This window comes from Malania oleifera, chromosome 12, assembly GCF_029873635.1.
Source record: "Malania oleifera isolate guangnan ecotype guangnan chromosome 12, ASM2987363v1, whole genome shotgun sequence".
Lineage (NCBI taxonomy): Eukaryota > Viridiplantae > Streptophyta > Magnoliopsida > Santalales > Ximeniaceae > Malania > Malania oleifera.
In genome coordinates this window covers 30018399-30040442 of record NC_080428.1, presented here as the reverse complement: position 1 = coordinate 30040442, position 22044 = coordinate 30018399, and the positions used below count along the sequence as shown (strand labels likewise).

The 22044-nt window shown below is 37.9% G+C and overlaps 1 protein-coding gene across 1 annotated transcript in view; it reads left to right on the top strand.

Annotated features, from left to right (window-relative positions):
* Nucleotides 1-338: 338 nt before the first annotated feature.
* Nucleotides 339-22044, top strand: part of LOC131144565 (uncharacterized) — a 58753-nt gene continuing 37047 nt past the window's right edge. The window contains exons 1-7 of the mRNA XM_058093266.1: nt 339-567; nt 730-918; nt 1010-1059; nt 12576-12641; nt 12755-12862; nt 18810-18876; nt 20350-20434. Coding sequence (XP_057949249.1) covers nt 529-567; nt 730-918; nt 1010-1059; nt 12576-12641; nt 12755-12862; nt 18810-18876; nt 20350-20434 — 604 coding nt within the window. The 5' untranslated portion in view covers nt 339-528. The remainder of the gene's footprint in view (nt 568-729; nt 919-1009; nt 1060-12575; nt 12642-12754; nt 12863-18809; nt 18877-20349; nt 20435-22044) is intronic.

The following is a 22044-nucleotide window of genomic DNA, read 5'->3' as shown; positions in this document are numbered from 1 at the left end:
CAGGCACATCGGTTTCATATTTTAGGAATTTGATTGAGGAGACGCATTGTAGAAGAAAAATGGGACAAAAAAATTATGTTTGAAGATCTTGAATTGTACAAGAAGCATTGGATTTGGAGAGAGAGAGAGAGAGAGCCCAAGTTGCTTAGTTAAAAATAGATCACCCCTTAGGATGGTCACTAAGAGCTTGGACGACTTGGTTTGTGAATAATTCATTTTTTGTTAAAATAAATAAATATAAATTTAATAAATTTATGTTATATGCATTAATATTACTTGTGACGCATGTGCAAGGCATGTGCTTCATACTAGTTATTATTAAAAAAGCAAGAAATAGTAATAATTGTTGCGCTACGCTCCAGCTCAGTAAGGGTCCACTCTAGCAGTCTCCACCTCTTCCGGTTCTTCGCTTCCTCTCCGCAACAGAGTCCCCCTGAGGACTCGAGAAGCAAGTGAGAGAGACGCAGGAAGAGTGTGTCGAGATTTTGTGTCGATCTCTCTTTCTCGTCTCTCTCCAGATCATTGTCAATGTCGGACGAACCTTCTCTCACTCGCTGGTCTTTCAAGGTACCAATTCCACTCTCTCGTTTTGTGTTTGTGGTCTAAAAATCGATTTGTGAGAGCTTTGCACTTCTCACTGGAGTCTGTTTTCGGTGAATTTTTAACGTGCGAGTACAGTTTTATTGAGAAATTTGTATTCTTAGAAGCTGTAGTTTATTCAATGTCTAGGATTTCAAGGTTTTTTATGATGCTAAGTTTGGGCGAAAGAAAGTGCCGGAGCCTGACGATGCGGGGGCAGATGGTAGAACTGCTGGTGTGGCTGTGTCTAATGGGAATTCTTCGAATTTAACTGCAAATGGAAGTGGGCATGCGAAGGGCATCTCGGATGCGGCCATTTACGAGCAGTTTCAGAACCAGGTACTTAGCTATTGATTAATAGCTGTCATGGTCGGTGTTTTTCTCTTTGAGTGCCTGGTCAGATTATAGACTCATTTCTTGTTGATATTAGGGCGAGAGGAGCTCAACGCACACAAATGGAGTTCCGCTTTACCAAAAGCCGTACCATTTCTTTGTCCATCACCTGATATAGTTTTTTCTTGTTTTTATATACTGCCTTCATTTGTAATTTTAGCGCATAATGTCAGACTCAATGACTTTTGGATTTGATTGTTTGAAGATGTCTATATCAGGCATTTGATTGAGTAAAGAAACAGAACAATAATTTTCATGCAAAGTGCTTAAAATGCGTTTATGATGCATTGATACTCTTATGGATCACATTGCTGTAACTGGTCAGCATATATGCATTTTAGGTTTAAGGAGAACTTATGTATAATGAGATATGAAAAAGTGAAGAAACTAATCAAATAAACAGTTCTTTTTGCAGATATTATCACTAAAGATCAATTCATACTACTATCTTAATCATAATTTGATTTTTAGCGGTTTAAATTGTGGTAATGTAAGAAGTGGTGGTGTTGTTTTGGACAATATATATATATATATATATATATATTTCTAATAATAAAAGAAGGCTTTTACTGATAAAAGGAAGAATATGCAAAGCAATGGACCAGAAGTCCACTCGAAACGATAAAAAAGAAAAGAAAAGAAAATCTCAAAACAGAAGTCTAAAGATTGCCAGTCATTCTGAATATGAGATAATGGAACTCCTGCAAAAGCACTAGCATTTGACGCCCAGAAAGAAGCATAGAAAACAACTCTTTCCTAAAGCAATGCCAAGCATTTTTTCCCCATTCTGCTAACACCAAAATCTAGTGAGCATGGTTTTAAATAAAGGCTGCAACCATTATGTAATGACGTTATGTAATGGTTTTTTGGGTTCTTGATACCATTACACACCACGAATTCGGTGGGAAGAAAAATCACAGCTGTAGCGGCCGTTACGGACCTCGACTGTTATGTATTGACCTCTATGACTGTTACAGAACCGCTACAGGACTGTTACACCAAAAAATTAATTTATTTTTTACTTTCTCTTCTCACTTTTCCCTCTCTTTCATATATCATTCTCAATATACCGAGTGGCAAGAGGGGGAAAAGATTATAATGAGGATGATAATGATACAAAATTTACTATTTCTTTAAATACTTACAATAGATGCATTAATTAACAATTTGAAAATACTAACTTGTTAGGAAAATATTTTATTTTGATAATATTAGTAATGTGATATTTATGTTCTATATTTTTCAACTTCAACCGTCTTTCTTTTTTAACTATTTTATATTTTTATTATTCATATGTCTTATGTGTCTACTAGATTAATGGAGTGTATAATATATTTTGTTTTATTAATTAATTTAGCACACATAAGAATTTATCACAGATAAGAACAATGAGAAGTATAAATATGCACACACACATAATTTTTCTATCAATGGTGGTTTAAAACAAATGTAAATTTGTTGCCCTTACCAAATAACTTAGTTACACGAACTAAAGGATCCAAAATACACTAAAATTCTTTCTAAGGGCTAAAAGCTTAAAACATGTAAGCACGCTAATATGCACAAGGTTGTACGTGCTTCAAAAAAATTCACGGCCGTTACACCCGCTTCCCGTTATGTAACATTCACTACTCCCGCTTCCCGTTACACCCGTTACCGTTATGTTACGCTACTTGCTACCGTGATTTATAACCATGCTAATGAGAAATAGCTCCTCCAGAGTACTTGGACAAACTCTGCACTTCTCCCGAACAATGTTAAAATGAAATTTCCTAATGTTCAATCATAAGGATAATGTAATAAAAGATGAGCAATAGTATATTTGCTTGTACAAAACACACAAATAGGTGGTAGAGTGTTATTAGGCCTCCTATTCTATAATGCCTTGTTATGCGTGATATTTGTCTTATTCAAAATCATGCACCAAATTGGTTTTTTTTTTAAAAAGATCTTGATCAAGTACTACTTTGTCTTTGCGTTACAACTTGATGACAATAATGCTCATTCCTGTCCGCATAAGATGGATATATATAAGGGAAAAAACATTATGGAAGATAAGAGTTCAACTTAAGTTTAATCCTGATCATGTGCTGTTGGTGAGTAAATTCCTTTTTCATTTCTAAATCAAATTCCTACGGCATGCCTAAAATCCCTTCTCCTTGGGGAATGCTGTGTAGAATGGTAGCTCTTAAACGTGTTGAGTTGAAAAACAATAAACTAAATGGTATGTGATCTATAAATTAAAACGTATCTTTTTTAAGAAGTTTGGTTTCAAATAAATTAAAACGTATCTTTTTTGAGAAGTTTGGTTTCAAATAGGCTTAGGGTCGAACGGAATTTTCAGCCATTTACTACCTAGCTTTGGATTCCTGAATTGAAACATAATTTATAATGCATGTATTATTAAGGAGCATCTTCAGCACAAAAAGGATAAAATAGTTGGGCATATTTGTATTTTGCGAGTAGTATCTATGGTCTTAAATTTCTAGGAAATTGTCGAAATTTCTGCCTTCCATCATCCTCAAAATTGAAATGAAAGTTGATTCCTGTTTTCTGATATTGCCCATTGAAGTTCCACAAATCACACAATAATGATTGAAATGTCGAAATTTTAGCACCATTTTCTGAAATTTTAACTAAACAATGAAATTTCCTTAAATTCCCCAAAGTGGAGGGGATTAAGATGAGAATTGCATCATTTGTCATCTTTAGTTCGCAGGTGATACTATTCTCTTCCTATTGGATAACATAAGCTACTTCTCGAATTTGTTGACTATCTTATAGGTGTTTGAGAAAGTGTTTGGGCTGAAAATCAATTTCTCTAAGAGTGGTCTGATGGGTCTGGGTGTTAATGTGGATTCTTTTGCTAGGCTAGCTGGTTGTGCCGTTTTGACTTGGCCTATTACTTACTTAGGTGTCCCCCTTGGTGGTAATCCAAATGCGGATTCTTTTTGGGACCCTACTTTTGAGAGAGTGGCTAGGAGATTGGATGGGTGGAAAGGAGTGTTCTTCACTTTAGGGGATCGTATTACCCTTTTCCATGCTTGTCTATCTTCTATCCCTTTGTATTACCTCTCTCTTTTTAGAATCCCTGTGAGATTAGCGAGGAGGCTTGAGAAATTAATGAGAGATTTCTTATGGTCTAGTGGGGGAGAGGGTAGTTGAGATCATCTTGTAGGTTGGAAGATTCTTTGTTTGCCTAAAAGGGAGGGAGGGAGGGAGGGAGGGAGGGTTGGGTCTTGGTAACTTGGTGTCCAAGAACATCTCTTTGGTCGGGAAATGATTATGGTGTTTTCCTTTAGAACCTAATTCTCTTTGGCATAAGGGAAGTCATAGTAAATTTGGAATGCTACAAAATGGGTGGGATGCTAAAGTGGAAATTAACATTACTTATTGAAGTCCTTGGAAGCTTGTATCTCAGATTTATGATTGTTTCCTTCCTAAAGTGCATTGTACAGTGGGTATTGGGGAGTGTATTCACTTTTGGGAGGATCATTGGGTGGGGGAGATGCCTTTGGCTAGTACCTTCCCTTGTCCTTATTGTTTATCAAATCTTCATGAGTCCATGACACCCCATTTCTGCTTTTCTTATTTTGCAAGAAGATGGGTATTCTTGCAGCTTCCATTTTGGGGGAAATCTAAATGAGATGGTTCTTTTGACTGGGCTGCTTGATTCTTTTCATGTTCATTTGGGGAGTGATAATAGGGCTTGGAGTTTAGATCCTTTTGGGGAGTTCTCTTGTAAATCTTTTTCTCTTGACTTGTAATTCAATTACGGATTCTTTTGCTTTGTATCCTTTGATTAGGAAAGCTAAAGCTCCCTTAAAAATAAAAGCTGTCGCGATACTTGAAAGAATTAATACCAATGATTGCTTCAGAATAGAAGAGCTGATAAGGCCCTGTCCTGTGACATTTGTGTTCTTTGCTTGAGGAGTGAAGAGACAAGTGCACATATCTTTCTTCATTGCCCTTTCACGTTTGTTATTTGGAATTAATTATTTGGTATATTTGGTGAAAATTGGGTCTGTCCATACACTTTCAAGGCCTTTTATACCATAACTTTTAGGGGTTTTGGCAAAGGAAAAGATAGGAAAGCTCTATGGCGTTGCACCATTATGGCTATTATTTGGTGTGTTTGGTTGGAAAGGAACGCTAGAATATTCAAAAGGTGTGGCTACTACAAACAATTTGATTTGGAGTGGAGTGGTACATCTTACATCGCTGTGGGTGTCAGCAAATGGTTTTTTTCGTCATGTTTCTCTAGAAGACTTTCAGCGGGATTGGTTGGCCCTGTTACATTGAGTTTAGTTCTTTGTTTAGGTTGCATTCATTTTAGCTAGTTTTTATTGATCTCAAGGGAGGATTTCTTATTCTCTGTTTTTTTTTTTTCTTTTCCTTTCTCTTTCTAATTTTCTGATGTACATTCTTCTCATTAAAATTCTTTGTTAATAAAAAAAAAAACCCAAACGGAAATTTCTCTCTTATCTTCTTTTCTTTGTTGAAACTAAAGATTGTTATGGGAAAGACGCAAATGACTTTCAAACTTTTGAAATTATAAGAAAAAGTAATCGTAGATATCACTTACAAGTTAGTTACATGTTACAAGATTTTATGTGATCATTCATGTCTATATTGTCCATATTTATATGATAAATAATATTTTAATTACCTTTTGAAAGTTTTGAAGTCTTTTAATCTAGGCTTTGGATTGGGGACTCTGCGAGGTCCTTTTCTTCAAATTCCTCTTTCATTCATCTAATGAAATCTCTAAATCCTAGTCCATTACATCTGGATGAAGTTGTGTGGAAGGCTGAAGTTCCTTTTAATATTCAAGCTTTCATTTGACCTTTGGTTCTCAATAGGATTAATATGAATGATTTGCCTTAGGCTGAGAGGCCTCATAAGGTTCTTAGGCCACATGTATTGCGATGTGTGATGAGGAAAAGGAGTCTAATTGTTATTTATTTCTGCATTGTGGGGTGGCGAGCTTTTTGTGGAACAACCTGTTCTGCTTTGGTGACGTTCAAGTGCTCTTCAAACTGATCATGAGGTCTTAGCGGTGAATTCTTGAGAGTTGTTTGGTATGCAAGAATGGAATAAGGGGGCATTGGTATCTATTGTTTATATTTTTTCCATGTAATTTGTCATTCCATTCCATTCTTGCAACCCAATCATTGGGTTGGGATTCTGGAAAGGATAGAAAAATGTTGTTACCGTGTGGACACTTTGGCTTGAAAGGAATGCTAGAATTTTTAAAGACCAGAAGACTCTTCCACTCTTGATTTCAGAAAAAAATTTACTTTTTTGCTTCCTGCTGGGTTCCTTCTTTTGGAGTTTTTGAGAGTCTCTTGCTGTCCGATATCCATAGGGACTGGCAGGCTGTGTTGATGTAACTCTTTTTATTAGTCTCTTGCTGTCCGATATCCATAGGGACTGGCAAGCTGTGTTGATGTAACACTTTTTATTTTTTTGTTCTATCTTTTTTATTTTTTCTTCCTTTTCCTTTTTCTTGAGGATGCCTCATCCTGTTTACTCTGTAAATGTTTCTGATTTTTGCTTTAATGAATTTTTTGTAACCTAAAAAAAATTCATTTATATTAATTGAACAAGTTTATTATCACTACTATATTACAATATCCTTCTACACTATATATGTGTCAGTGATGTATTTATTCATAATATTTTAGTTTTAGAAATGTGTGATATTTTTTTTTTCCCCAGCAAGTCAATCAATGGCATTTGCCCTACTCAACCTGTCTCTAAGCCTTTTCTCCCAGTCATCTTCTTTTCCCTCTCCTGGTGCCCTGCCATTCAACCCTTTTCATATTTATCAAACCTAGCCTCCTTAGGGCATCACCAATCAATTCTGTTATATTCATTGCTAAGACCAGGGACCCTTCGATTGTCCGAAGCTTTCTGCATACCAAATAGAATTGCCGGACAACAGAGGACGTGCTCAACCAGAAAATCATCCATGGACATCTGGAGCCTCTCGTCCATCATTCGTTCCCTTTGTCAGCTACCAGAAGACTCGCCTGTCCTCCAGAATCTTCTCATTGTCCATTCGAAGGGAGTGTGGGGAGACAGAGAAGGTACAGAAAGTTTTTTCCAGTGTCCATAATGTCCAACCTAATTCAAGTAGACAGAAAAGAATTCTCTTTTGAATGGATACTGTTGTTGGGAGCTCTCAGAATTTTAATCAATCAAGGAGCAAGCTGTCTTGTTGTGTTTTGCTAGATAACGTGGTTCAGTGGACACTGGAACAGTTATGGAGTTTTGGACACACAACACAATTTCCATAACTTAAGCAGAAGAAATTCCCTGGGGATTCTTTGATCGTTCTATTTGTGTTAAACAAATTCAGTAGGATGATCGTAGTCGAGATACTGTTGTATTCAGAGGGAAGATTTTCTTTGGGAATTTCAGTGGGCAGGGAAGCCTCAGGTTGGTGGAGTTTGCAAATCGCTGAAAAGGGACGGAGACAGAATGCAAGGGATTAATCATAAAATTCTTGTTCTGTCATGTAGACAGTGGCTCTGCTGATTTAGAGCAGCGAGAAGGAAAAATTATGGTGTATAATGGGCTACCTAAGGAGCCCATCTATGCAGAGATGGTAAAGAAAGGAGTTGCTATGATCGGTGAAGGAGATATTCTGGAGAAACCAGCTGGAAAATTTAGATAGGCAGGTCCACAAGTTTGGAAAGAGAAAAATTAGGGAGAGAGGTTTTTGGGCATTAATGAACCCCCAATCTGATTAGATTTTGAAAATTTTCCTTCTAGAACCACTGGTCTGAAATTTGGGTCCAAAATTTTTGAAGTGGACGATCAGTTATATGTTACACATTTTGGGCGTGGAAGAAGGGGGGGGGGGGGGGAGGCGCTTGTCTTGAAGCCTGCCTTCCTGGCAGGCCCAAGAAAATCTACATGGGCTTAGTTTGGGTATGAAAAGAAAAATCCCAGTAAATGTAGGAACTCAGGAATTAATGAGGATCTCTGCTTTACTGGTGGGGGAATGGGGGTGTTGTACCCATGCAAGTTGGAGCATAGGGGCTTGCCGATGACTCAAAGGTAGGTCGAGGAAGAAAATGTGAAGGTGGAAAGCTGCAACAGTTCGTCCAATTCGGGTAAGTTACAAAAAGTACAGTCAGCTAATAATGGAAAATCTGCTGTTAATATGCCAAAGACAGCAGTGATATCAACAGGGGATGCAGAGTTGCCAGAGAGCTTGGGGGCAGTGGTTAAACACGGCAAGAAGGATCTTAGTAATTTTTTGTCCAGCAAGGGAGAATTGCAGACAGCTTTGATAGTAAAAGAAAATTCTGAAGCTAACCTGTCACCTATTCAAAACGGTAATGAGGGAGATGGGTTGGTAGAAGAGATTCCAGAATTTTCAGACCAGGAAGATACTGCAAGAAAGATAGATACTCTTGTCGAAAATTCAGCACAGCACAGCTTTATGAGGTCAAACAGACTGTTAATCTGCAAGAATGTGACACTGAATTGGAAGATTGGAATGTAGAAGATTACGATTTGCTTTTGGAATGGATTCAGGAATTTGAGGATGTGTATTTGAGCTCTTCCCTGCTAGAATTTCTGGAAAAGTCAGAGTTTGCTGGGTGTTTGGATGATTATCAAAGTAAAACCTCAATGCGTGAGACAACTTCAGAGGAGGTAGAGGCTTATTGTAGACCTAAGGAGGAGGATCTGGCTAAGAGTGTCATGCCTGTAATGTTATCACAGCAGTGAGAGAGGCTTGCCTTCAGCCATTTTTGAAAATGCTCAAGCAGTTATAAATCTCATTAATTATAATTCTGACCATTTGAACGACATAAATGATGAAGTGCCTGAGCCTTCTGACTCTAGCTTTGAGCTCAATTTTTTTTTTTCCTATGGCTGAGTCTGCTATTCCTTCTTGTGATGTTGAGAAGGATAAATCTGGGAAAGGGTCTCTTCACTCGGAGGATCCTAGTCCATCTAGAATTAGTAAAGATATCCTACCTCTTCCTACCCAACCCATTCTTTCTTCAGAAGCTTTATGCCTAAGGGAGGACTTTAATAGGAGGAAGGGTTGTGGGTTAGTTTTTGAGGGTGGTGAGAGAGAGCCTAGACCCTCATAAACTCCTTGGGAACCTAGGCCTGGAATTACTAGATACAAAACAGCTTTGATAGTAAAAGAAAATTCTGAAGTTAACCTTTCACCTAAGAGGGGTTGGTAGAAGAAACTCCAGAATTTTCAGACAAGGAAGATGCTGCAAGAAAGATAAGAGACTCTACAATATGTTGTGGAAAATTCAGCACAGCTTTATGAGGTCAAACAGAGTCGTAATCTGCAAGAATGTGACACTGAATTGGAAGATTGGAATGTTGAAGATAACAATTTGCTTTTGGAACAGATTCGGGAATTTGAGGACGTGTATTTGAGCTCTTCCCAGCTAGAAATTCTGGAAAAGTCAGAGTTTGCTCAGTGTTTGGATGATTATCAAAGCTAAACCTCAATGCATGAGACAACTTCAAAGGAGGTAGAGGCTTATTGTAGACCTAAGGGGGAGGAGCTAGCTAAGACCCTGCAATGTTATCACACCAGTCAGACAGACTTGCCTTTAGCCATTTCTTGAAAATGCTCTAGCAGGTATAAATCTTATTAATTATAATTCTGATTATTTGAAAGACTTTAATGATGAGGGGCCTGAGCCTTCTGACTCTAGCCTTGAGTCTACTATTGTTCTTGTGCTCTAGAAGAATGGAAGAAGAAGACGACAATGACTTACTAGTTTGAAAATTGAAGCAGCCTGATGACTCGTGAAGGCTTGAACCTCGATGACGAAGGGCTTCTGCTGGTTTGAAGGCTCGAAGACGAACTGACGGAGGGCTCCTGCTGGTTTGGAGGCTCGAAGACGAAGAGCTCCTGCTGGTTTGAAGGGTTGAAGACGAAATCCTCATGCTGGTTTGAACTTCGAAGGTTCGAAGAGGAAGGGCTCCTACTGGTTTTGTACTGCTTCGAAATATCGATTGGTCGAAGACAAACTTCTCCTGCTGGGTTTGTGCTGCTTTCAAGTTTCGATGATGAAGGGCTAGGGCTGGTTCTGGTTCTGGCTACGTTTTATTTCTCAATAGCTTCAAAAATTTCAAGGCGCGACATACTGTGCCTGAAGAATCGGTGTGCTTCGGTGCACTTACCTGCGCCTCTTGGAGGTCGCCTCGCCTGAAGAAGGATGAGGCGCTAGCTTGGTTGCCTCACTGTGCCTCTCGCCTAGGCGCACTTTTAAGTACTATGGGGATTGCTTGTATAATGCGTGGTTCTCAGCGATTGTGAAGGGTGAACCTAAATCTTGATTTAGTGCTTTGGGCATTAGACAAGGAGATCCTCTATCCCCTTTTTTGTTTGTCTTTTTAGCAAATGTTTTGAGTAGGATTGTGGATAAGGCGGTGGAAAGGGGTTTAGTTGGAGGTTTAGAAGTGAGCAGAGAGGGACAGGTGGGCCCTTTTCTCAAGTTTGCTGATGACACCATTTTCTCTTTAGATGATCATAGTTTATCTTTCAGGAGAATCTTGGGAATTCTCCGTATTTTTGAGAGGATGTTTGGGTTTAAAATTGATATGTTTGGGTTTAAAATTGATAAAGGAAAGAGTGGGTTAGTGGCTTTGAATGTGCCATTTGAGCGTGTTAGGGAGTGGGCATAAAATTTAATAAGTTCGGAATGAATGAGAATAGGTGGGATACCAATGTGAATTCAAGATGTTCTTTGGGCAGTCTATGGAGGTCCATTTCTCAAATCTATCCTTCTTTCACCACTCAAACAAAACTTGAGATGGGAAGGGGTTCACATATCCATGTTATGAAAGACCCTTGGCTGGAGTACACACCATTTTCTACTTTGTTCCCTCTTCTTCACCACCTGAGTTCTGAGCAAAATAGAGTCATATCTTTCTTTGTTGGGGACTTTAGCTGACCTTTGGTTTCCTGGAATCTCCACTTTAGGAGACCTCTTATCGATAGGGAGATGGTGGAATTGTCCTCTTTGTTATCTTTATTGAATGGGAGTAACCTTTCTTTTGGGAGGGATGTTCGTTCTTTATCTTTGATCACTCAAGAATGTCTTCTTGCATTTTCTTTTGAATTTTGGATCCTTTCGAACACTTTTTTCTTGCTCTATCCTACTAGTTGGAAGTCCAAGGTTCCCCTAAAAATAAAGGCTTTCACTTGGTTGGTGGTGCTTAATAAGATAAATACTATTAACTTGTTTCACATTAGGAGACCTTTGAAGGCTATCTCTCCTATTGTATGTGTGCTCTGTTACACTCAGACAGTTTCTCGTCTTCTTTTGCAATGTGAATTTTCTTGGAGGATTTGGAATATGCTTTTTAGTATTACGGGAGGGAGCTTTGGCAGAAGGAAGGAAAGGGCAGTTTTATGGAAGTGTGGCTTTTTTGCTGTTTTATGGAAGTGTGGCTTTTTTGCTGTTTTATGGGGAATGTGGACGGAACGTAATGCACAGATATTTTCTGGGAAAAAATTAAACTGGTTGCTGAAATTCAGTACTTGGCATCACTGTGGTGTGTGGGTTATAGATGTTTTAGAGGGGCAAGCTTTCAGGAGTTTTAAAGAGATTGGAAGAACACGTTGACTTCATGCTCTCTTCTCTCTTTGTTGTTTTTGTTTTATTTTATTTTTCTGGATGTCTCAGGTTTCCTTGGGAGATGTCTCATTCTCCCACTTGTAAATTCGTTATCTAATAATATAATCTTCTTTTGTTATTAAAAAAAATTATTTTAGTTGTAGATCTTGCATTATTATGTCTATTAGCGGTTTCAGAAGTTGTATGAAAGCATTCCATGCTAAACTGCATATTATTGTCTTTATTATATTCCATGCTTCACTACATATTCTTGTTTATTCGTTGTTGTTTCTGGTACAAGTGTGATTTAGATGTGGTTGCCCTGCTTATGTTTATCGTAACATTTCTTTGATATTAAATAATTGAATGTTATTTATCTGAGCTACCTTTGTTTGAGTTTAAAATTGATACAATAACGCCTTACTAATAAATAAATAAACAAATAAACAAATTAAACAATCAAGACAACAATGAGGGACTCTCTTGTCATGTATGATATGGATCATTGATATTCCGTTAAGAAATTATACATGAAAAGTAAAAAAAAAAAATGTTAAATCTTAATTTATCTAACTTCATCCTAAACTTGTTGATCCTAAACTTGTTGAAGTTACTGCTCAGATTTAATTGAAGAGTTTAGAAGGTGCGCATTATGCTCTTCTTTTCTTTTTTCTTTTTGGGTAAATACAGTACGAATAGGAGAGCAAACTCAATAAATTGTGTCATCTGGTACGTGACAAATAGTTTCATATCATGATATGTCCAGTTTATTGTTAAACTATTATTCTACCACCAGAATTTGCCTGGTAGTGAATTGATTGTGTTGTTATAGTTAAATTGATGTAGATTAATCATCTAAATTTATTTCTTTTTAAGAATTAGTTGTATACTGGTTAATGTGAGCAAAATGTAAGGAGTTTCTAATATGTTGAATTTCTCAAGACCTGTTTTCTGGTACCTGATGATATTTGATGTTCACTTTTTTAGTCAGAAGTCCCTACTTCCTGCTTTTGACTCAGTGGAAACACGTGCTTTAGCAGAGAGCTTGTGTAGGTATGTAGGTGTACTGAGGACTTGACACTTGAGATTTACCTCATACTATTGGTGCCCCCCTACACTGTCTAGACAATCTGGGAAACTTATATTTCATTTTTGTTCTATTGCAGGGATATTATTCGTGGGAGTCCAGATGTGAAATGGGAAACTATCAAAGGATTAGAGAATGCCAAGCACCTGCTTAAAGAAGCTGTTGTCATGCCTATAAAGTATCCCATGTAGGTCTTCTTATTCAAATATTCAACAGCCTGTGGTTCATGTTGTTAAAGCATGATGTACATTATTGCCACACAACCTAACAGCCTAAGCTTTTAGGTACAGTTGTACTCTTACCATGGTATCTATGGTTGCCAAGAGGTCCTGTGTTCTAGTCTTGTTGCCAATGTTTATTGTGTGGTGGTTAGAAATTATATTATCCCATCGAATGGTGCTATCTTTCATTTGTTTATTGGTTCATGTGCAATTGGGCTGCACATGGGGGGAGTGTTAGGGCCTGGCCCACAACCCAACAGCTTAAGCTTTTCAGTGAAGTGGTAATTTAACACATGTTATCCTTGATTTTTCTTCATCAGCTAATTTGCCTAAGATGTGGTTATGAGTTGTGGGACTCACTCTTGACAGGGATTAAATCTGGTGCCATTTGAAACGACACATTTGTTTGCTCCTAAAATTTGATTTCCAGTTTCTTTTTCTAAGATTAATTTAGTATCTATATCTAATATTTTCATCAATTGATTTGTTTTATTTGTTCTAGAAATTGATTTCCTTGCTTCCCCCCCATTTCCTGGTTTGAATTCATACACAATTTATCTTTGAATATCTGGATAATTTGTTGTAGAGCATGTGTTTAGACAGTTTTTTCCCTTTTGGTTACTCCAGTTCGTTGTGACAAATGACCTTACCAACACTAATTTTATCCGTGCGAAGGATTGAGGAGTCATTCCTTTCTTTAGTAGTTGCTTTCTTCTAGAAATTCAAGATTTCAGACGCACGCACACACAGACAGACAGACAGATATATATATATATATATTATATAGTCTTACCTTTTTTGGGGGGGGGGGGGGGGGGGGAGGGGGAAGGTTGGATGTGGAGCTGGGGATTGGAAGAGGTTAGAAGTTCAAGAATAGAGATGTCTCTATTATTACTTGGCAATTTATTTGCTTCTAATATCAATTAATTTTCCAAGGAAAAAATCTTACTAATAGGCAGTGAACAAAAGTCAGAAATACTTGAGAAATCCCACGTGCCACCTGGAGTGTTCCTTTGGCTTATGGCTTCATCAGAACTTGATCAAGTAAAAAATTCTCTCCTAAACCTCACTATCTTCAAAATGTTAAAATGGCTTGAAAGTTGGTTCTTTGACTAAATGCTGTAATTTACTTGTACAGTTAAGTCCTGTAATAATTACCTTCAAATTTTGAAACTTTGTTTCTTTCGCCATATTGTATAGTTTTAGGTTGCATAGATTTGAATTCAGGTGTCAGGTGTGATAATCCTGGTCTTTGGAGGCATCTGCTATGGGCTCAACCCAAGAAGTGAATAAATCAAATATCTGCATAATGGAAATTGTTTTTTTGTCTTCTCAGGTCTGTGTGGTATTATTTTTATTTTTTCATTTCTTTACAATGAAGAAACAATTTTTTTTTTCTTTAAGAGCAAAAGAAACTCATTAATAGGAGGAGAATTTACAAGGGGGAGAAAAGGCATCTCCCAAAAAAATCTGGAACGAAATACAGTATTCAACTAGAGCTACGGCAAATGAGGAGGCAAAAAAGTGGTGAGGCATATGATCCAATTTGTTTTTCGGGCATGGAATTAGATGATGAATGGATTACCAAAAAGGAAGGCCCTTGTCTACCAGAAGACATTTCATGGATGAATACCATCGAGTGCTTTCAAGATGATGGAGGAGTTGGAAATAGCAAGAGAAGAAAAAGAGGTATGAGTTGTATGACTTTATATTTGTTGCTCTATAAGTAATTAGTTTATGAATGGAGGATGGAGCATTAAAAATAGTTGACATGTTTTAATAATTTTATAATGTCATATGATAATGTAGGAGCTAGAAACCTGAGATTTGATTGTAGAGGAAAATAAAAAAAATGTTGAAGAAGATGACATTGAGCTGATTGATGAAGAGGAAGGAGATTAAGAAGAGGAGGAACAAGAAGAGATGATCGTGGTAAACGGTGAAGATAATGGTGATGGCAATGATGACCGATGACCTTGCATTAGGGGAATGTGATGATGCATGATGATGCACTACATCGCACATTAGTAGCCTATGTTTTATCATAGATGGTTTAGAGTTTAGTTTGTTTTGTTTTATGAATATGAGATGTGGGCTTCTAGATATCTCTTTTGTTTTTGAAGAGACATCTCATAACACATGTTTGACATACAGTTTTGTGGCAAATGACCGTAACTTGATACTTGATAGAGATGGGATGGATAAATCATGGAATATGTTTTTGTATATGACTAGTTTTTCCTCTATATAAATACATGTAGAGTTAAATAGATCATGGTAGGATTCAGACCTACAAACTTGCTTCAACAGCAAGTGTTGTACCAGTTAACAATATGATTTATCCATATTTGTTGAAATTTCAATGTGTTTTAATATTTTATTCTGTTGTACATAAGTACATGCCATTTGGAATCAATTTTTCAAATTTTGTACCAAATCTTATGATTCAATTCAATTCTTGTTTCATGATTCACTATGTTAGAATTTCGTTTCACAATTCGGTTCCTGATTTGACAACTATTGAAACTAGTATTTCTATCCCCCTCCTTCAACCAAAGAGCCCTTGATTTTTGCCTCCGAGCCATTTCTCTGATGTGATTATTTGCGCAAGATCTTTTTTTGAGAGCAAGCCTTCTAGACCTGTTTTCGACATTTAGACCCTCACTGATTTCCTCCTCATCTAGCTCCTTAATGTTGTCAAGGAACTCCTTTTTTCCTTGAAGTGGTGTTCCCAAAAACATTTTTGTTCCACCATTTTAATTTTTCTTTAAGCAATTTCAGCTTTGAGGCAACCACAAAGCTGGCCTTCCCTTTAGCTTGTAGCTTAAGCCACCATTTCTTGACTTGTTCATCAAACCCTTCGTGTTTAAATCACATGTCCTGATTGTTCTCAATGATGAAAGGGGTTGGCCCTCACTTGATTGCCAAAGAGGATTGGAAAGTGGTTTGAGACTGAGCAAGGAGGCAAGGATTGGCTAACCTTCATGAAGTGTTTCTCCCAATCAAAGGAAATTAAGAATCTATCCCTCCTTGAGTGTGGCCTTGACTTTGACTGTGAAACGACCACCAATAAGGGGGATGTCAGTGAGAGCATAAGCATGAATGAAATCATGATACTCTTGCATGCGAATAGATTAAAGAGAAGTCCCATTCCTTTCATAAGGATAAAGGATCATTTTGAAATCACACCAATGATCCATGTTTTAACCCATTTGTCTTTAATATCCACAAGTTCTTTCTATAAAAGATCTCTATAAGGCCTTTCATCTGGGGCCTAAACCCCAATAAAATTCCTAAAAAAATTATTTTCAAGGTCATTGAACAAACAGGAGATTGAGAAGGCTTTGATGGAATGGTCAAGCAATTCCACAGCCAGGTAATTCCGTATAATGAGAATACCTCCTGCATTATATGTCGCATTCAATGCAATCCTTTGCAATTCTTAATTCCCCATAAATTGTTGACAAACCTGCTATCCATGGAATTTAGCTTGATTCCTGAAAACTGTTATCATCCCGTTTGCAATCATTGAGAAACAATCTGATTGCGGATCTTTTTGTTATGTCATTAAGTCCCCTCACATTCCAAGGGATTAATTTCCTCAACAGGACCAAGTCGCCAACTTGGTTGCTTCCGGCCTCTCCCATATTCGGAGCACTCCAATCTCTTTTAATTCCCTACTTGTGCCTTTTGAGTGGCTGTGGATTTGCGTTTTTTTTCGCCGCCTTCTCTTCGTTTCTTCTCTATTTCCTCAAATAATCACCTCGCTCTTTCCTTGAATCATTGAAAAGATACCTTGGTAGTCTTGCTCACTAAATTAATTTTACAAATAACTCTATTGAACATCTGCAGATTGAAATCGATGCTATCAAGTCCCATCTCATTTAACTCTCTCAAAGACGGGGGATTGTCTTCAGCATTCAGAAGATTTGTGGCTGCTGCAGGGATAGCCAGATTATCCACCACAGAAGCTGGATTGAGAAGCTCTCCAAAAGAATGGTAATGGGCCAGAACTGGGCGGGCCTGCTCGATCTGGTTAATTCCCAAAAAGGACCTGCTGTGAGTCCAAAGAACCAAAAGGACCAGCTGGGGGGAAATGGGTGAAGGCAGCATGCTTATCAGTTGGAAGAGAGGCGGGGGGGACTAACAAGTGGGTGGCCAAAAGTGAAATGACCTGGGCTTGAACAAGAGAGGCTTGAAGGAAAAAGCTAGCCCCCAACGCCTTGAAGATTGCACAAGGAACGAGGCAAAGAGAGCTGGGCGCAAAAGATTCAAAGGGAAGAATCTTGGCAGCCTCATGGTTGACATGTGTGAAGGATCACATGTCCTCGAGCACTTTAACCACTGATTTCATTTGTGATTTGGTGATGGAAAGCCTGATGGATCCCCCACAGTGAGGACACACATACTAACTCCAAGTGAGACAATGCTGCAGCCTTTTGGGATCAGCAGGGGGACTTGACTGGTATGGCTCAAATGACCACCTCGACCGCACCTTAGGACGGGCTGGAAGGCTAGGGATCACTCTTATGTCCTAGCTCATTTCAGATGAGAAGAACTTGGACCAACCTTTGACTTAGGGCCCTCTGGTATGGTGATGACCCTCCAGCCTCCATCATTGATTTCAGTCAGGGCAAGGAACTTACCAAAAGTATTTTCCTTCAGTTGGAGCTGCGATGTTTTCTCCTTCAACCTCCAGCATCGTAACCAAGAGGAGGTAATAGGCCTGATGCTGAAAGAGCTTCAGAAATCATCTAAGGCATCTAGGAGCCACTTGGTTTCACCCTTGTCAAGGAAGGACACCATCCTGCCTTTGCAATTTTCAGTAAGCCTGAGGAGACATTCTGCTGTCAAGCACTGGGTCAAAGCACTTCCTTTTGAAGAAGATGGCCAACGTGCCATTGTGTGCATGACGGAGAGGGGCTGTGCACTGGGTAATACAGCTGATGAGCAAAGAAAAGTCTTCAGCCTTCGAGAGAGAAGGGGCTTTTAGACTTTGAGAGATTAAGAGACTCCAAGGTTGGGATAGAGGTTTGACAGCAAGGAAGGGGGAGGATGGGCTGAGATGTCTGGTAAACAGGGTGAAGAAGCCTGCGAGGCTTCTCTCTTTATATTATTCTTATTCCTATCTGAAAAACCAAGGCAAGGCGACTAAAGGAAAGAGGAGGGTGCTTTTTTTTTGTTTTTTGTTTTTTTGTTTTGTTTTGTTTTTCCCGCTGAGGAATCCGTTGCCCTTCAGAAATATGAAGGTCCTTTCAATCAATCTTGGGATGCTAGTGTAAATTACGCTTTTCTAGGTTGATGAAAGGAAATGTAGTTCTGCTGTTGTGGAATCGAGGGCCTGTTTAGTTGTGGAAAACAGTTTTTATTTTCCATTTCCAGTTTTCTGAAGTACTGCAGAAGTGCCACCATGTGTGTCAGTTTTCCAAGGTTTATATAAAGAATTTGATAAACACCAAAAGGTCCAAATTCTCCATATAAACCTAGGAAAATTACAAAACAAGGTGGCAATTTTGTATTTATCAGGAAAACTGGTAATTTGAAATGAAAACCCTTTTCCTCAAAAAACAGGGCCTAGATCTCTTAATAACTGGGTTGTACAATGGTGGTTAGTTCCAACTTTATCTTTAGCCTTCTGTGAACTTTTTTGTCTCTTATCTCTCTTAATTTCTGCTGAAATGAGGCACAGTTCACGTTCTTGTGTGTGAAATTTTCCATGGACCAAAAGCACAAGGGGCAGTCCTCTAGTTGCTGCCATGATATCTGGCTGTAAAAATTAGATACTGTTTCATATAGTATCCTGCCTGCTAGTTTTGGTTTTGAAGCGAATAGTATAAGCACTTGAACACTTGCTGGATAAATAGATCTCTTAAGTTGTCTGTCATTGTAAAGCTGATTCATCTCGCTTTTTAGGTACTTTACTGGTCTTCTATCACCATGGAAAGGTATTCTTCTTTTTGGCCCTCCAGGAACTGGGAAGGTTTGTAAACTTTTTTCTTCATGCTGTTCAATGGTTAATATTTTATGCTTTTTATGTTTTACACTTTTATGGTCTCCAGAACTGTTTGTCATATTGCTGCTGTGATTGCCTTGGTAAATTGTCTTTGTGTAGTAAAATATATTTATCTGCTATATATATATGTATATTTATGTACTTTGTTTCTTCATTTTTGAATTTGGAATATTTGAGCTAGATTTATATTCCATTTTGATAAATGCTTTTTGTTTTTGATTCTCTGCTGTGAGAGAATTAGAAGGGTTAGATTACCACTTTACCTAAAAACTTAAGCTCTTAGATTGTGGGCCAATAATGTAGATCAAGCGTTTACGCTCCCCTGCACGTGCAGCCCGACAGCACGTGGAGAGATAAATACACAATAAATAACACTCATTACAGGGAATACAGTAATTTTTTTAAACACCACATAATAAATGCCGGCAACTAGACTAGAACCTAGGACCTTCTAGTAACCAGTTCAGATATCATGTTAGTTTACCACTTTACCTAAAATATTAAGCTTCTAGGTTGTGGGTCAACAATGTATATCAAGCTTTAAAAGGACTTTTTTTTTTTTTGGCTTTTGTAGCTTGATATTCATCTTGTTGTAATTGAAGGCATTGCTTCCAGAGAAATTATTTCCCTGCTGAGAGTCGAGGTTGTGAGGATTGGAATTGTTTAAAGCAAGTTTATAATTGGTACAAAAAATCATTTTTTATTTTATGTAGAAAAGTAATTAAAGGTTTGGAACTTTGGAAGAAATAATTTCATGATTGTTGGTTGGATGGCCAAGGAATCCCAGTTGCAATGTTATTGAGTGATTTCGTCTGTACCACTTCTTTCTTTGCGAGTATTTTAATGCCTGCAACCACCCCACGGAACTCTGCGAAGTGCCTCCAACCTCAAATTCGTTTGCTTCCTGAGCCCTAACTCTGTAGAATATCCTTGATTCCAACATCACCACATAAGAAAAGAACACATATCATTAGACGTTTGGTTGTCATGCTCCAATGGAGAGGGACAATCTATGTTGCAACTCCGGAAAGCCCTCTATCAAGAGGTCATGCCAGTGCTCCATGTAACCAAAGCCCTCGTGGAAGTCGGAATCCCAAAGCTTAGTGTCTCCATCTCATTGGGCCTCTCTCCTTGTCATGCCATCATCATATCATATATAGCATGCTGATGCTTTCAAATTCCGTGATAACAAAAGCTTGTGGCTTGTCTACCAAAGAACTAAAAATATTGACAACCTGAGTTGCTGTTGTGTTCAGGATACTATCCTGTTGTTTGTGAATGGAGAAAATGATTTCTAAAGAAAATGGTTTTGAGTGCTAGGTTGTCGCCTCATGAATTACTTTGCCCTTACAAGAAATGAAGATGTTTTATTGTGATGCTGCTCAATCTCTTTTCTTTTAAGTAATTTTCTAAAGATTGATTACTGTTTTAATGTTGCAGACAATGCTTGCGAAGGCTGTTGCAACAGAGTGCAATACCACATTTTTCAATATTTCAGCATCATCTGTCGTCAGCAAATGGCGTGGTATGTCAAAGTGAAGCATATTTCTGAAAATAATTTTTCTTTGATATTTATGCTGCATATTTGACCCACACCAGTAATCTATGCTTCCATTATCTATTTATGTGTGTTTCCAATATTCATATATATATATATATGTATGTATACACACACACACACACACACACACACACACACACACACACTATGTTTGTTTATGTGTGTATCTATCTATTTATATATATACTATGTTTGTTTATGTTTATATCCAAATCCATATATATTTTTTATAAATTCTATTTTTTGTCATGTATGAATCTTGAGATTGTCCCAACCCCCCCTCCCCCCTTCCCCCAGCACCACAAAATATAGGTCGATATTACAAATGTTCTTTAGTGGAAAAGTTGTAAATACAAGAGAAAATCAATATAATCTATTCTTCAACTTCTAACATTTGTACATTTGAACGTCAAAAAATATTTCTCCCAACTCAGACAAGTTCTGTTTTAGCCATTTAGCTTTGGCCAATAATCTTAAAAGGGATTTTTGATAACAGAACAGGAATATAATGACATGCCTGAAGGTAAACCTTCCATTATTGGGCTATTCATACTATTCTGAATTATCTTTATGTTATAAGGAACCAGTAGATAGGGGGATGCCCACTACTATAAGCCTTTTTGGGGATGAGAGAGAAAATGAGGATGCCCAGCCCATGTTCTTTTGAATGACTTCAATCTTAAGTTGGTGTGTTTGGGTGGGGTCCAGTTCAATACTTGTTTGGGATGGGGCTTGGGAGAAAAGAAAAAGCAAAAAATTGGTTAGGGATCAACGTCCTTGGTTAACTATGATAAAGGGGGTGATGCAGGGGCAAGATCAAGTATCTGCAGCCATGGCGGGGTAGATAAGAAGAAATTGAAGAGAGGAAGGGGGAGAGAGGGAATAGAAGATACGAGGGGGACTCACATTCAATTCAATGCAGATTCATCAACAATTTCTTACATCATGGCTTTCACACACTATTTATAAGAAATTCTCTTCACATGACATTACACATATACCCCTAAAACTACATTACATTACAAAAATACCCATATAATGCACAAGTATTACAAACAAGCCCCAAATACACATAATCCTACACTAGTTAATACTAAACACAAAATTAACTACTAACTAAACCCAACAATCCTTGACCCAGTTCTTAATTATTCTCCACAGAGGATCTTTCCAAGGTCTTTCTTCTTGTCCTGCATCAACTTCCGCAGTTAGAAAAAATTTGGCCTCAAATATTGAAATGTTGGAGGATTAGAGGTAAGAAGCAAACTTCGATTCTTCGAAAAATCAGCAGTTGAGTGAGAAAAGAAGCTATGTTCCATTGATAGCACCATAGACCTGAATTGGGGATTGACATCAGTATACACATCGGGATTACTAACTCTATAATAGGAATGTTTGAAAGACTTTGAATGTCTTCAAACACATTCATTGCCTTGCTGGTAGTGTCTTCAACTTGAGTAACTTTGACATGATCAATAATCTTAGATTCTTTGCCTTGGTTGGTTTGTAGAGCAGGCTTCAAAATGATTTTCTTCCCATTTTAGTGGAAGACATGTGTTCTCATGTCCTTGAGT